We start from the raw sequence: 13,909 nt of genomic DNA on the forward strand, positions 1-13,909 counted from the left end.
TAATGTTCAAATTATTTCTGATGCAAACAAAGAATATTATATAACTTATTTTCCATAAAGATATAACCATCGCGTTCTGGGCCTATCTGATTTTGGCAATATAAAACTACGATGGCCTCAAAGGGCAATAAAAGTATTCATATACAAATTTGATCTCAAAGTTTAAGAAAATGGTGAACAAAATAATTATATTCACGACATTTTAAATGATATTATAAAATGATGAAAAACTGTTAATGCCAAGAGATAGGATAATGTCCAGAAATCTGCGAACGAAAGGAAAACACACTTGTAGACTATTTTTCATTTTTGGCTTAAAAAAAGACATGAAGATAATCAGAATTACGATATTAACTATTTCCTATGAAATTTTTCGGTGAAAAACCTAATATTTTGAAATAAAGTTGAAAAATGTAAGTTTCAAATCTATGGAAGCATGCCCAGAGCACCATCAAAATAATGTCCTAAATATACGTAGGGAACAAAAGAAGATCCATTCTCCGATGGCGTATGAATATGATAATTTCTCATTTTCAATCAAAATAATAATCTTTCACAAATTGAGTACATTATTCTATAAACAAAGTAATAAATGGTAATATGTTTCTATTTTACAAAGACTGAAAGGAAGAAATCACTTGTAAAATTTAACGGATATGGTTCTATTTCTTCTGAGCCGGAAGAATTAGTAAGGTGGCTCAGTCGAACCAACAGATTTTTGAACACAAAGTAGGGAACGGATCTTTTTCTTTTAGGTGGTCAGCTTAAACCTATTTATGATGGTTATGGCTGAGAAAAACCTTGTTGATATCAGGAATGGTAGACGATCAAGGTGCTCTTCGCCAAATGAATCAGACGATAGCAGTGATGATTCCGATCATGGTGAGTTGTCGTCCTTGTCGTGCTGGCATTGTTATACCTTTCGCATGTTAGGGGAAATAAATGATTTGAAAAGAATACAGTTTAAAATAATATCGTAAATTACATGTTTTGTTACACGTTTTCTCTCTTTTATATATTCTTATTATTTATGCTTATTTTTCTCGATTTAGTATATCATATATAATCATTAATGAGTTTGTTCTAATATTGCGACTAATAAATATAAAGGGAAGATAACTCGAACATGAAATTGTAATTAATATTCTGCTTTTTAAAATAGAAGCGATGCTATTGAAACCAAGGGAAAGGTTGTAATGAATTATAAAAAGCATTGAAACAAATTAATTTTTCATTGAATAAAATTCCATAAATTCCATAAATTATTTATTGAACAGGAAAGTATATAGCAATAGCTTCAGTTATTTTGATTTATCTGAAACAGTAATTTATTTTCATAGAAAAAGGGTTGAACTGTAGACACAGACTATTTTTGTTCATTTCACAAGCACAATGTTTTAAAAAACGATTATAGTGATCATTCAAGATGAGTTATTGATTAATACTTTAACCTTATTGGGTTATAATAGCCATTTTCGGATATAGACTATTGCCCAAAATGGGATAAAAATTTACAGTGCAAAAAGGAAAAAAAATTATTTGTTACTTTTTTAATATAAATCTTCATAAAATGAAAGCAATATATTTTTGATAAAAATTAGTGAGATTGCTCTCTAAGAGAACAAAAATTAGTTGGTTGAAAATGAAAATGATTATCATTTTGAGGTTCAGATTAATCAAATGGTGAATTTTTTGTGAAACATTTTAGGAAGTGGCATCTTGGACCTCTCTGGGCATGTTTTGACCTGGGGGGGGGGGGGGGGGGTTTGTTCCCAATATGGCATTTTTTAGGAAGCCATTTTGCAAAAAAAAAAAAAAAAAAGATGGGAAACTTTAGTCCATTGGTGTGGGGTTAAATTATTCAAATGCATTTAGTGTTTTTTTCCCCTGAATATTAAACATTATCTTTTTTAGACACATTTCACGTATACACTGTAATGATTTTTTTTTAAAGACAAGATATGAGTTATCAGTGATTGAGACTCATTACAGAGTATGATACTGTGGACTCAGTATGATATATAATCTAATCCAAAATGTGTGAAGAAATTCAGTGCTCCAAGTCACAATTGCTATCAGGTCGCTAAATGGCGACCAACAATTTTTTTAGGTCCCCATTTCAGAATTTATGGTCGCCATAAAAAAATAATTCACTCGCCATAATAACTGATAATAATTTTATAAGCAAGTTAAATATGAAACCAATAATAAAACTCCTGTATATACAGTAACATATATCCTTTATTACACTTTAACAAATTGACAAAGTTAAATGGCATTTGTGTGTCTTTATTTTCTGTATTTTCATCGTCTTGTTTACTCTTTTTTGTAAACCCAAACAACAGAAGCCCTGGCTTTCGTTTTTCTGCCATCGTGGCCACGTGATTGACAATGTTAATCTACATTTCAGCGATGCTTGATTCAAGCTAACATTTATTCAAACATTACATTGACCGAGAGTTAATTTTTTGTTAATTTCGATCCCGATTACGATGAATTTTGATCCCGATCACGACAAATTTCGATCCTGAGACGATCGCATGTCCAAATTTTCTCGGTTGCGAAAATGCGAGTTACAATGAATTTGAAATTTTGGTCGCAAAATTGAAATTTTAGTCGCAAATGCGACAGTTTTAGTCACAACTTGGAGCACTGTAAATTGGAAATGAATCTTAGCTAAGAATTTACTAGTAAATATTTTGAATGGAATGGGGTGGGAGAGGTCAATGTGTTTCAGTTCATTATTTATGTTCTTTTATATAAAGTTTTCTACCAAATTAATCTACAGTTATTTACCTCAAATTTCTCACAGGTTTCTACCTTATTTAAAGTGTAAGTCTACCCAATGTCAATTTTTTTTTCAAGAAGGAGGTGGAATGCGTGTTGGCAGTGACTATCAGGCCAAAGTTCCAGAATACAAACCAGGTCTGTGTTTGCAAAAAAAAATCAATATCTTTTGATTATGTATGAATAATATTGAGATTTGTAACATTTGGAATATTATATTATGATATAGAAATAAAGCCAGACCCCAGAAATGATGCTATCCTTGTGTGGGCCCCAGCTATTGATCTCTCAGATGGAAAAGGTAAGAATCACCTAAATAAGAACAAAGTCGTTAAATTGATCCTTCATAATCATCAGGTGAGATGCTTATTTGCCTTAATTTTATTTTCAGTTGATGAGTATGTTAATATTGCTAAAGAAAAACATGGATATAACACAGAACAGGTACCTTATTGTTGTTTTATAGTTCTATTGAAAGAAAATTTTAAAAGTATAGAAGAGTTGAAAAGATTATCTTTGCTCTTTTCATTTTTAAGGCATTAGGAATGTTATTTTGGCATAAACATAACATTGAGAAGGCCCTAGCTGATTTACCTAATTTTACTCCTTTCCCTGATGAGTGGACCGTTGAGGATAAAGTCTTGTTTGAGCAGGCCTTTAGTTTTCATGGGAAGAGTTTTCACAGAATTAGGCAGATGGTGAGTAACATTAGAATGGAAAAGAACCATATTCAGATGAATAATCACCAATCTCATCCGATTAAAATCAGCTGTTCTGATAACCTACCACTAACATCTAAAACAACGCGTAGAGTTCACGTTCAAACGACCTTTTGATAAACTAATGAAACTGGCAAAACTCTGCCAGCACAAATGGAGCATTCATTCAAGGTGGCCGCTTTGTTGAGAAAAGTCCTCACTCCCAGGAAAACGTATCTTTATGTACTAATATATGCATTGTATTTGTTTTTGCAGACATAAAAAAACTGTCTAAATAAAAAGGCTTGAAGTGCAATTAACGACACAGGCATCTTGTTGTTATTGTTACTTCTCCCAACATTTAAGAAATGCCAATTGTGATTGGTTGGAAAAGGTTATGACTTTATTTTTGAATGTTTATTTTCTCGGGTCCTTCGAACATTACCTCTAAGCAGGTTGTTTCAGATGTCCGAGATCAGTAGTATATCAGAACAGCTGATTTTAATCGGATTGAGTAACCACAATTCCACAAAGAATTTCAGACAGAGTTACTTTTTTGCTTCTGTGTACTATTAATGTAGTTTATCAGTATCTCTTGGTTAAGGGAGCACACCACGATCATAGTCACTGTTCTTTCCATACAGTTACCAGATAAATCCATTGCGAGTCTAGTCAAGTACTATTACTCCTGGAAGAAGAGCAGATCACGTACCAGTCTGATGGACAAGCAGGCCAAGAAGCTGAGCAAGACAGGGGACAGGTATGTTAATTTTATGTAAAGATGAGAGAAAAAAGCAGTATTCTGAAGTGAGAATTATTAATATGAAATCTTACTGAACCTTTGTGAATGTATTTAAATAGTGATGAAGAGTCTGATTCCAACGGGAAACGCTCAGGTGATGAAGAGGAAACTCCTAAAGAGAATGGGGTAAATTTATTTATATGGATAGCACACCATTTCAATTTCAAACTTTTTATGCCCCCCTTCAAAGAAGGGAGGGCATATTGCTTTGCTGCTGTCTGTCTGTCGGTCGGTCCACCAACAGATTCCGTTCATTTTCTTCGTGGAGGATGAACATATTGAAATGAAATTTGGTATACATGTTTATCATGATAATATCTAGGTCAATTTCGATATTGGGTACGATTGAGCAATTTTGGACAGAGTTATGGCCCTTGGACGTAGAAAAATTCTAGTTATTTGCAGTTTCCGCTCATTTTCTTCGCAGAGTATGAACATATTGGAATGAAATTTGGTATTCTGTAATTCAGGTTTATTATGATAATATCTAGCTCAAGTTCAATATTGAGTACGATTGAGCAATTTTGGACAGAGTTATACCCCTTGGACTTAAAAAAATTCTACTTATTTGCAGTTTCCGTTTATTTTCTTGTGGATTTTTCCAAAGGAGGGGGGCATAAGTGTTTTACAAACATCTCTTGTTTATATCTGATTGAAACAAATGGAAAAACTATTTTATAGAAGGAGGAGAAAGACACATGTGGGAATTGTGGCATCAGGACAACCCAGCTTCATATCACTCCAAAAGGATCCCTTTGCAATTCCTGCTATCAGTATTGGAGGTATTTATTTAAAATCATTGTTATCAATATTTCAGGTTTTCAGTAATTAATGTGCGCATAAGTTTGAAAGCGTGCACATAAAAAAATATACTCATTCTTCTCTAAATTCGGACCCCCTCTGCGGGTGATCTGTAGTGATCAGTCTGTCTGTCCATCCGAGATAACTAAACTGGAGTAGATCTTCTCTCCCCATAGCCTTATCTGGCTTAGACTGGAGCATATCTTCTCTCCCAATAGCCCTATCTGGCTTAGACTGGAGCATATCTTCTCTCCCCATAGCCCTATCTGGCTTAGACTGGAGCATATCTTCTCTCCCCATAGCCCTATCTGGCTCATACTTCATATTAATCAAGCTTTTTGGTTAAGGGGTGTGCAGTGACCTTGAATTAAGTTTCAAGGTTAAATGTTAAAGTCATAGCAAATCTCCTTAGAATCATGTTTTAGACAGTAAATTATTTCCTGTAAGCTTAATCTTGCTCAGATTAAACCCTAATAATGCCTGTTGGGGAGGGGTTATTAGATTTATTAAAAATTGTTTGCCAATTGTAATATATCTCAGTCAGGTCAAGGTCAAAGCAAAATCCTCTGAAATGCTCATCATCCAATTTTCCATTATTAAAGCGAGGCCCTTTGAGATGGTCACCATTTTAATGATGTCTAGTTTAGAAAGTAGTCTAAAGTGCTGTGTGTTCCTAAAAGTGTTTTATAATCCAAAGCAATTGCTAATCTGTGATGCACCAAATCAGTTGTTACAATGCAACATATTGAAAAAATTCAAATCAAAGAAAACAAATCAACGATCTGTTTTAATTTCTTTGAGTGAGTTACAGTGTTACAAAGTAGGAAATCTGAGTTTGTTGAGTGGTACTGGTACATACTATGAAACCTTGAATAGACTTTTTGGAGAAGGTACTCTCCGTTGACCGATTAGTGATCATGCTTACAGGAGGACCGGCGTGATGAGAACGGCAGGCCCCAAGAGACACGACCATGGACAGCACCGTCACAACCCAATGAAGCACAAGAGGAAGCCACCCCGAGGAATGCACCTTAACTATGAGGACCTACAGGTCATTGTGAATGGGCCACTGAGTCAGGCTGACGCCCTTCTCAAATCGCTCGATCAGGAGCTAGTGTCCCTCAAAAGACAGGTAGTTATCTGTTCCTGTTGAGAATACTGTAAATATATTGTGTGTATATTTAATGTGTACCACATTTGGCAGAAATTTGCTTTTCCACAGATTTGTTAAGAGCATTTCTGAGTGTACCTATTTGTATACCTGCAGTATTTTTCGGGGCATAGGCCAGTATTTTTTTTTCTCCGATGAGCAAGCCCCAGCCTATCACCCGGTATCGGCTAATCGTAGACTCAGAGTTGAAAAAATTAAACAGTAAAATATAAAATCCCTATTTTTAACCATAGTACTGTTGTAGCAGTTTATTATGAGGGTTGGTTTTTTTTTTCATCCGTTTGAACTATTGTTCGATAGTTGTCCCGTTTATAAATTTTCTAATGACATTGTGAGTACCGTAATGTCGCATGTATAACACACACTTTTTTTCAAGCCAAAATTTGATCAAAAGTGGGGGTGCATGTTGTACATAGGACAAAAAATTTACCCGATTTTTTCCAGCCGTGATTCTTGATACCACGGGATTAGTGACTGCCGATATAGCCTGTTGTACATAAGAAACTCTTTACGAAGTGTCAAATGATATTTGATACCGCCCACGTAAATCATGCCGTCCCTTTGAAGTAAAATTGTAAGAACTTTGACTCTAATATCGCTTGGGCCATGTTCCGATCACGAAATTACAGTAATTGCGCTTGGGTTATAAAATTATCATTGAACATCGATAGCTATTTGGAAAAATGGCGGCCGTCGATTTTCATCGCAGTGCTATGTTCCGATCACAAAATTAAAGAAATTGCACATGGATTATGAAATTAGTATGAAACATCGATAGTTTAAGGAAAAATGGCGGCCGTTGATTTCGCCATTTTTGGGTGCGTGTTATACATAGGACCTGCTCTTTTTTCGCCATGTTTGGGTCAACTTTGGGGGTGCGTATTATACACGAGTGCGTATTATACACGATACATTATGGTAATAAAATGTACAGTACTGTATGAGGTATTTCTTTACAACCCCAATCAAAAGAATTTTTTTCCCACGTTCATGTATGAACCCTGGAAACTATTATTGCGTAGTAAAAAAGAAAACGAAACCGGGTAGAATGTAATATGACGGAATTTTTGTGAATTTTTCATGTCTGCGTTCGTGGGAATTACTGGTCTTGGGTGTAGAATGAATTAAATGCTTTGTATTTTTACAATTAATTTTCATACTTGCCAACCTCCAACATGTGAAAATCTGGTCATGACCAGATGTGGAAAGTAAAAAATCTGGTCATAGCGCGTAACGACATTCACGACATATTTATCATGCATTTCATAGGTATATACAATAGAAATATGTGTTAAAACTTATGTGTAATACATGTACTTTATTGCAAAGAAGCATTTTAACTAACAGTTGCTGATTTTGAATTTTGTAAAGTGATCTGACACAGAAAATAGTAGGTTGTGTTCAGCTGAAGAAAAAAAATGCAAAAAGAGTTTCTGCTACATTAACCTTGCTTTTGAACTCTGTAAATGATGGCATGAAAGTTGTAAGCGACTTGGAAGACTTTTGTGTATTAAAAAGCATTCTATACATGACTTAGCGTTTTTGAATGTTTAGTCAGATCATTTTGAGCACAAAATCCAATATTCAAATGTGCGTTACATAAAACGCAAAAGCCTCGTTTTGTACTCGATTACTTTGTTTTACCTATGGAAATTCATTTTCCCAGATATGTTGATAGGTAGCGACAAAAATATCGTTTTCTTTTTGTTGGTTTTGATTCCGTTGGCCCCGATGAAGACCTTTTCTTATTGGAAGCCATCAAACTTAATGATTTAAACCTTCGCTTAGTCTAAACAACTCACGATAATAATTACACTTATTAAATAATGTGTCTATAAAAGCCATCGGCATTGTTTACGCGTTACGTAAATCCAAGCTTAGCTTGGGTTGATAACTGGAAGTCAAACGCGCAACGTAATTTACGAACCAAATCCGGAAATCGGGAGATTTTCGGGTTGTTCGACAAAAATCGGGTGAAAAGCATGACATGCCGGGTCATAAAAAATAATCGGGTGAAGGGTTGAAAAATTGGGTGTGACCCGACGAAATCGGGTCAGTTGGCAAGTATGTTAATTTTCTGTTGGATGAAAAAACGGTATTCTGGTGTCGTGTGTATATACAAAGATGTGAACCCCGTGACTAAAACACAGCCTGGGGGCACATAGTTTACACCGTTACACTTCATTGCATTAACTGTGTTTTTTACATTACAACTTCTCTGCATAACGGCAAGTCACTATTTAATTATTTAATAGAAAGAACACAAATTAAATATTGTATGTTTGGTATTTCGTTTTCTCATTCATAGCGATTACAGGGGATAACTCTATTTGAATATGAAACCACGTGTTGGACACAGACCACAATTATTTTTCCCTCTTATTCCTTTATACAAAAATAAATCACATAAAAAATTCCACCGGCTCAAATGAGTTCAAATACAGCATACCTATAGAATGACACTAGTCCAACAACATATCCAAACTACAGGAAAATCAATCGAGAGGGGACTGAGATATGGCCCCTAAAATAACCCCTACCATGAAAAATACACTTTCACTTTGGAATTTGTGTAAACATTGACCTCTTTACACCCTTTCTATTGCGCCTGTAAAGATAATTTTTCTAAATTTTTTCCTGCCTGTATTTTTTTTCAAACCTTCTTCTTTCCATCCATGCCATAAAAGGAACCAAATTCGACCATTTAGTACCCCTAGGAATTTTTGAAATAATACATACATTTTTAGAATGGAACTACTTGCGTGGTCAATGAGCACGGGGTAAAAATAGTGGTATGTGACCTGTTGAGCTAATGGACGCCATACCCCGTATTTACAAGTAGCTCTCAAAGTATAACTTGATTAGATGAAATTTAGCAATAAGGTATTAATAAAATATAAAAGGTTTGGTAAAATATTATACTTAGTTCTACCAGACAGAATCACGGAGGTTGGTGTTGCAATTAAATTTATACTATGTAAAATTACGATACGTAATGATACACTGACAAATACGGAAGAGACCAAACAGCCACAAAACACAGATGTATTTTTAAAAATTGCTTAAAATATATATGTTAAGCAAATTTAATAACTTTAATTACTCTTTTGACTTTCTACATCGATATTCTGAAAGTATATACTTAATACGATGACTTCCTTAATCAGCGGTCATACTTTCATTAAAGTAATCATCGATTGAAAATCGGCTTATCCCCCAATTCGGCTAGTCTAAGGATTTTCCTTGAATTTTGTCTAAAAATGAGCAATTCGGCCTATGCCCCACATCGACATATGCCCTGAAAAATACGGTATATGCTTGGAATTAAGTGATGTATTTCTTTTAGTGGAACCTGCTTTCCACAAAAATGTTTATTATAATAGACAGACAAATGTAAAATGTAGTATGGGTACTTCAGTCATACTCTTGTTGTAAAAATCACGACTAAATATTACAATTATTACAGAACACTCAGGGGTTTTTCTTTCTTTACATGACAGGTTCAGAATAATAAACAGATGCTCAGTCTGCAGAAACACAAGATGGTAGCAGGGATTGATGATGTGAAACCTCCGGAGGTAAGCTGTGGGTCAGGTCACCAGAAAGAATGAGGAGAGATGTCATGATGCTGAGCTGTTGTTACAGTTTGATTTTTTTATATGGATCCATAAATAATCATAGAGAAGATAAATAAAATGCAAATGAATGATATGACTGCCGTCATGAGAAAAGGGCCCTTATCTTTTGACGTCACAATGCTCAGAAAACGACGTCAAAGTAGCGGCATTGTAAACGCAGTTTTTCTATTTGCTCTTTCTATTTTTTTTCTGCGTCTGTGTTGTTCTTTTTGAATAACTAGAGTCTGGCCTTGTTTTTATACCGCGATTAATATTTTTTTTAATCAAATATAACATGTTGATTTGAAAAATTAACATTTAATTAATGAAATATACACATGTAACGTCAATATCTACACATTTCGAACGCGTAATATTGCACACAGTTTGATGCTGAAATATCATAAAAATGCTGCTTTTGCATCAGCTATGAAACTTAAACACCATATTTTCCATTCTGCTGTATGATGAAAATATGCTCTAATTTGGAAATCACCTACATGTATATGCTCTAATTGCGATATCAGTTTTTTTTATAAATCGAAACCAAAAAACCCGTCTCGCATACGCTTACTTATTGCATATGATTGAATGCGACTGATCGTTCATTTACGATGATCATTAATAAAGTACTCTTGTTTGCACTAGCAATACATGTATGATTTATTTAAGTGAAAAACAAAAACTACGCTGCATACTCGTTGTTGATAAGAGGGGTCGAAGACTGAGACATACCGAATCGATGCAGAGCAGTATTTTTCAAATCAAACAATTATCTGCGCAGTAATTACTGTGAAACAATACAAGCCAAATATTTCAAAAGAAAAATATTTCTTCACGGGAGACGATTCTGCACCACTTCTTGAATAAGTCAGAAGGAACACGAGAGAAGCGGCTATGTCTCAATTATAGTGTTACGACCAACATACAAAATAAATTCTCGCATAATTCTATTACTAAAGAAGTTGCGATCAAATTTTGAAATTCTTTAACAAATTAAAACGCATGTAACTAACGGATTCGAAAAGTTTGAGAATTTTTTCACAGCGTAAAAATCTACTCTGATGTATTGCATTTGATTTCATGGAAAAATCTTATTCTTAGTGACATTTTCATGTAAAGTGCCTTTAATGAAACAACATAAAATTATATCCGCCTGTACGATTGAAAAACTTGTGTACGTGTTGTGTGTACTTTTTGAGCTATTTTACGTAAAATTAAAATAAAAATCAATCAAAGCATGCCTGAAAACTCACCACATTTTCATGGATTTCTAGCATTTTTATATGATTATCAATATTCATCTCAAATCAGTAACGTACATGATTCAAAATTCCTTAAAACTAAACAGGTTGGTAAATGCAGTCATCATACTACTATACTTTTGATATCAAGTCGAAAAAATTGCCGTTTTACGAATAAACAATTCATGTTTATCGATAAATATAATTTAAACACTAGATGTGCAACACTAGTACTTGTACAGCAAAAAAAAAAAAAATCCGAGAATCGCGATATTTCTTAAAAACTTCGGAATACCTTATGGAACTGTATGCACTCTATAAACGACTCTTATTTAATGTTTCATCTTTTTTTTTAAATTGATAATCACTCGGTCGATATTCGTATTCATATTGAGAGAGAGAGAGAGAGAGAGAGAGAGAGAGAGAGAAAGAGAGAGAGTAAATTAATGCAGAGATACATTAATTCATTCATCTTGTAACATCGATAATACAATGTAAGAAAATTAAATTAAGTCAACATGTAAAAATGTTACTACTCACTGAATATAAGCTACGTCTATCGGCACTGTACTATCGATTAGTGTAAAAAAAAAATGGACGTAATAAATGCAGAAGTCTTATTTAAAGTTACATGCAATCTTGCATTTTGAAAAAAAAAATGTAAATAATTCTTATATATAATTAATGATTTCAACGATTATGGTTTATAAAAATCGCATCACAAAAATACAACGGTACGCATGAACTTACAAAGCGATTGAATAGAATTGTAGATTCAGTACGTTGAAGGGGGGGGGGGGTGTATTTAGTTGGTGTGTATAAGTATGTTTAAACAATAAACATAAACAAAAGGTAGCGATCAATACCGAAAAAATTAACGTAACCCGCGTTCTGTAATGTGGATGTCTCTATAGCCCGCATGTATCACCGAAGAAAGCATTTTATTGTTTATATTTACATCTTTCTTTTGATAAATTAATGAATTGAATTGATCGTAATAAGTAAGTAAAAGTCACTAAATTATTGTTAATGTACACCAGTACATTAGATGAAAGCTGTAGCCAAAGCGTCTTATATGGGAATTTGAGATTGGCATCATCATGATTACTTCGTGCAATCCGTGATATTTCTTAGGTTGCTGGAGATTTCTACCAATCGATAAACTGCATGGTTAAAACTGGACCGAGGAGATTTCAGTCTTGTCTGTTTCTACACAGCTGTGAATTACAATCAATTTTCGTAAGAAAAAGAGGGAATCATACTTGGTGGATGTAAATTTAAATCTATAAATATAAGATGCCATTTTTGTAAAAATCTTTTCTCCACATTTTTGTAGTTGGAACTTTTCAGTGAGACAGTCAAAGCGATTTTTTTCATCGGTAATTTCATAAGAATGAAGTATTGATAACGTATAAAAGAGAAGAGAAATCGGGAAAGTAAATTCACACCATATAACTTCCAAGTTTCAAAAATAGCTATTGATTGATTTTAAACTTGCTTCAGAACTATAAAGATACTTTAAAAAAAGTAATATCAGTAAATATGCGATTTTCCGTGCAAAAGGTTGATCAAAAAGAATAAATATTTCTCCTTTTGAAAAGAAACTCGTGTATGCCGCAAAATTGTAAAAACATAGGCATCGAATTTGACAATCTTTATCTTCGTTTGTTACATGTTTGTTAATTTGCCTCTCTGCAGCTTAGATAACTTTGATGCATTTAAAGGTCGGGGAGAAGTTGATATTTGTTTTCTTTAGATATCCTTTATATATCTATTCATCTTATTTTCGGGGGTGGGGGTGGGGGGTGCATGTGGATTTATCGGAAGTGTATCTGGATTAGCTGCAGAACTTTCACTATATCTGGATCTTCAAAATGTTATGCTCTCTTTTGTTGAAATTGTAAAAAATCTAGAATTGTAGAAAATCATTAATTAATTCTTCTTCAAACAATTAAATACGATGTGAAAGGAAGTATAGAAAAAAAAAATTATGCAGAAAAAAATTTGACGTTCATGACGTCGTGACGTTTCCGACCAGCTACGTCAAAGTCGTGTTAACATGTCTTACTAAAATGGTCATAAAATGCTTAAAACACACAAGATCTTGTATATCTTTGTATATTTGTATTCAGAAAGAGTTGACTAATCGGAATTGACAAAAAAGTAAGTTTGTGAAAATTTGACCTTAAGGACCCTTTTCTCGTGACGGCAGTCATATAATGAATGATAATGATAAGTGTGCTTACTTCTTTCTGTTTAGACAAACCCAAGAATCAATGCCAGGTGGACAAATGAAGAACTTCTTCTGGCTGTTCAAGGTCAGATTTCATTACATCATTTTGCATGTAAATTTAAGCAGTTATAACATTGAGTTTGTTACAGAAAGACCAACTCTGTAATCTAACAGTTTTTGCATTTGATGTTAATGTAAATCTCCACTTTATTTACAGGTGTGCGTAAATATGGCAAAGATTTTCAAGCCATATCAGAAGTGATTGGGAACAAGACTGAAGCCCACGTCCGCAGTTTTTTTGTTAACTTTAGGAAAAGATATAATTTGGATGAAGTTTTAGCAGAGTATGAAGCTGAGCATGGAAAATCAGACTCATCAGACAAGCTTGAAAATGATGAAAAAGAGGATGAAAAGGTGTGAAATTCTTCATAGACAAGATTTATCACCAATTGCAATACATTTCTGATGAGGTCAAACTATTTGTTCTAATATTGTTGAATTATTTTGAACACAAAGATGGAAGTCGAGATCAAGGAAGAGATCAACGGAACAGAGG

The 13,909-nt window shown here is 33.8% G+C and overlaps 1 protein-coding gene across 1 annotated transcript; it reads left to right on the top strand.

Moving 5' to 3' along the window:
* The first annotated feature begins 785 nt into the window (after positions 1-785).
* On the top strand, positions 786-13,773 carry LOC128175599 (REST corepressor 3-like). Its single transcript, XM_052841356.1, has 12 exons — positions 786-882; positions 2,866-2,925; positions 3,017-3,088; positions 3,179-3,231; positions 3,324-3,485; positions 4,067-4,245; positions 4,347-4,413; positions 4,969-5,069; positions 6,016-6,220; positions 9,760-9,837; positions 13,381-13,438; positions 13,571-13,773. Exons 1-12 carry the CDS (start codon positions 786-788, stop codon positions 13,771-13,773), a joined length of 1,335 nt encoding a protein of 444 aa, XP_052697316.1.
* Positions 13,774-13,909: the final 136 nt, after the last annotated feature.

The sequence above is a fragment of the Crassostrea angulata genome, chromosome 3, assembly GCF_025612915.1.
Source record: "Crassostrea angulata isolate pt1a10 chromosome 3, ASM2561291v2, whole genome shotgun sequence".
In the NCBI taxonomy this organism is placed as follows: domain Eukaryota; kingdom Metazoa; phylum Mollusca; class Bivalvia; order Ostreida; family Ostreidae; genus Magallana; species Magallana angulata.

Coding starts and splice junctions, on each gene's coding strand:
- LOC128175599 (XM_052841356.1), top strand. CDS start 786: ATGGCTGAGAAAAACCTTGTTGATATCAGGAATGGTAGACGATCAAGG. Junction 2,926..3,016: donor AGTTCCAGAATACAAACCAG/GTCTGTGTTTGC, acceptor ATTATGATATAG/AAATAAAGCCAGACCCCAGA. Junction 9,838..13,380: donor ATGATGTGAAACCTCCGGAG/GTAAGCTGTGGG, acceptor CTTTCTGTTTAG/ACAAACCCAAGAATCAATGC.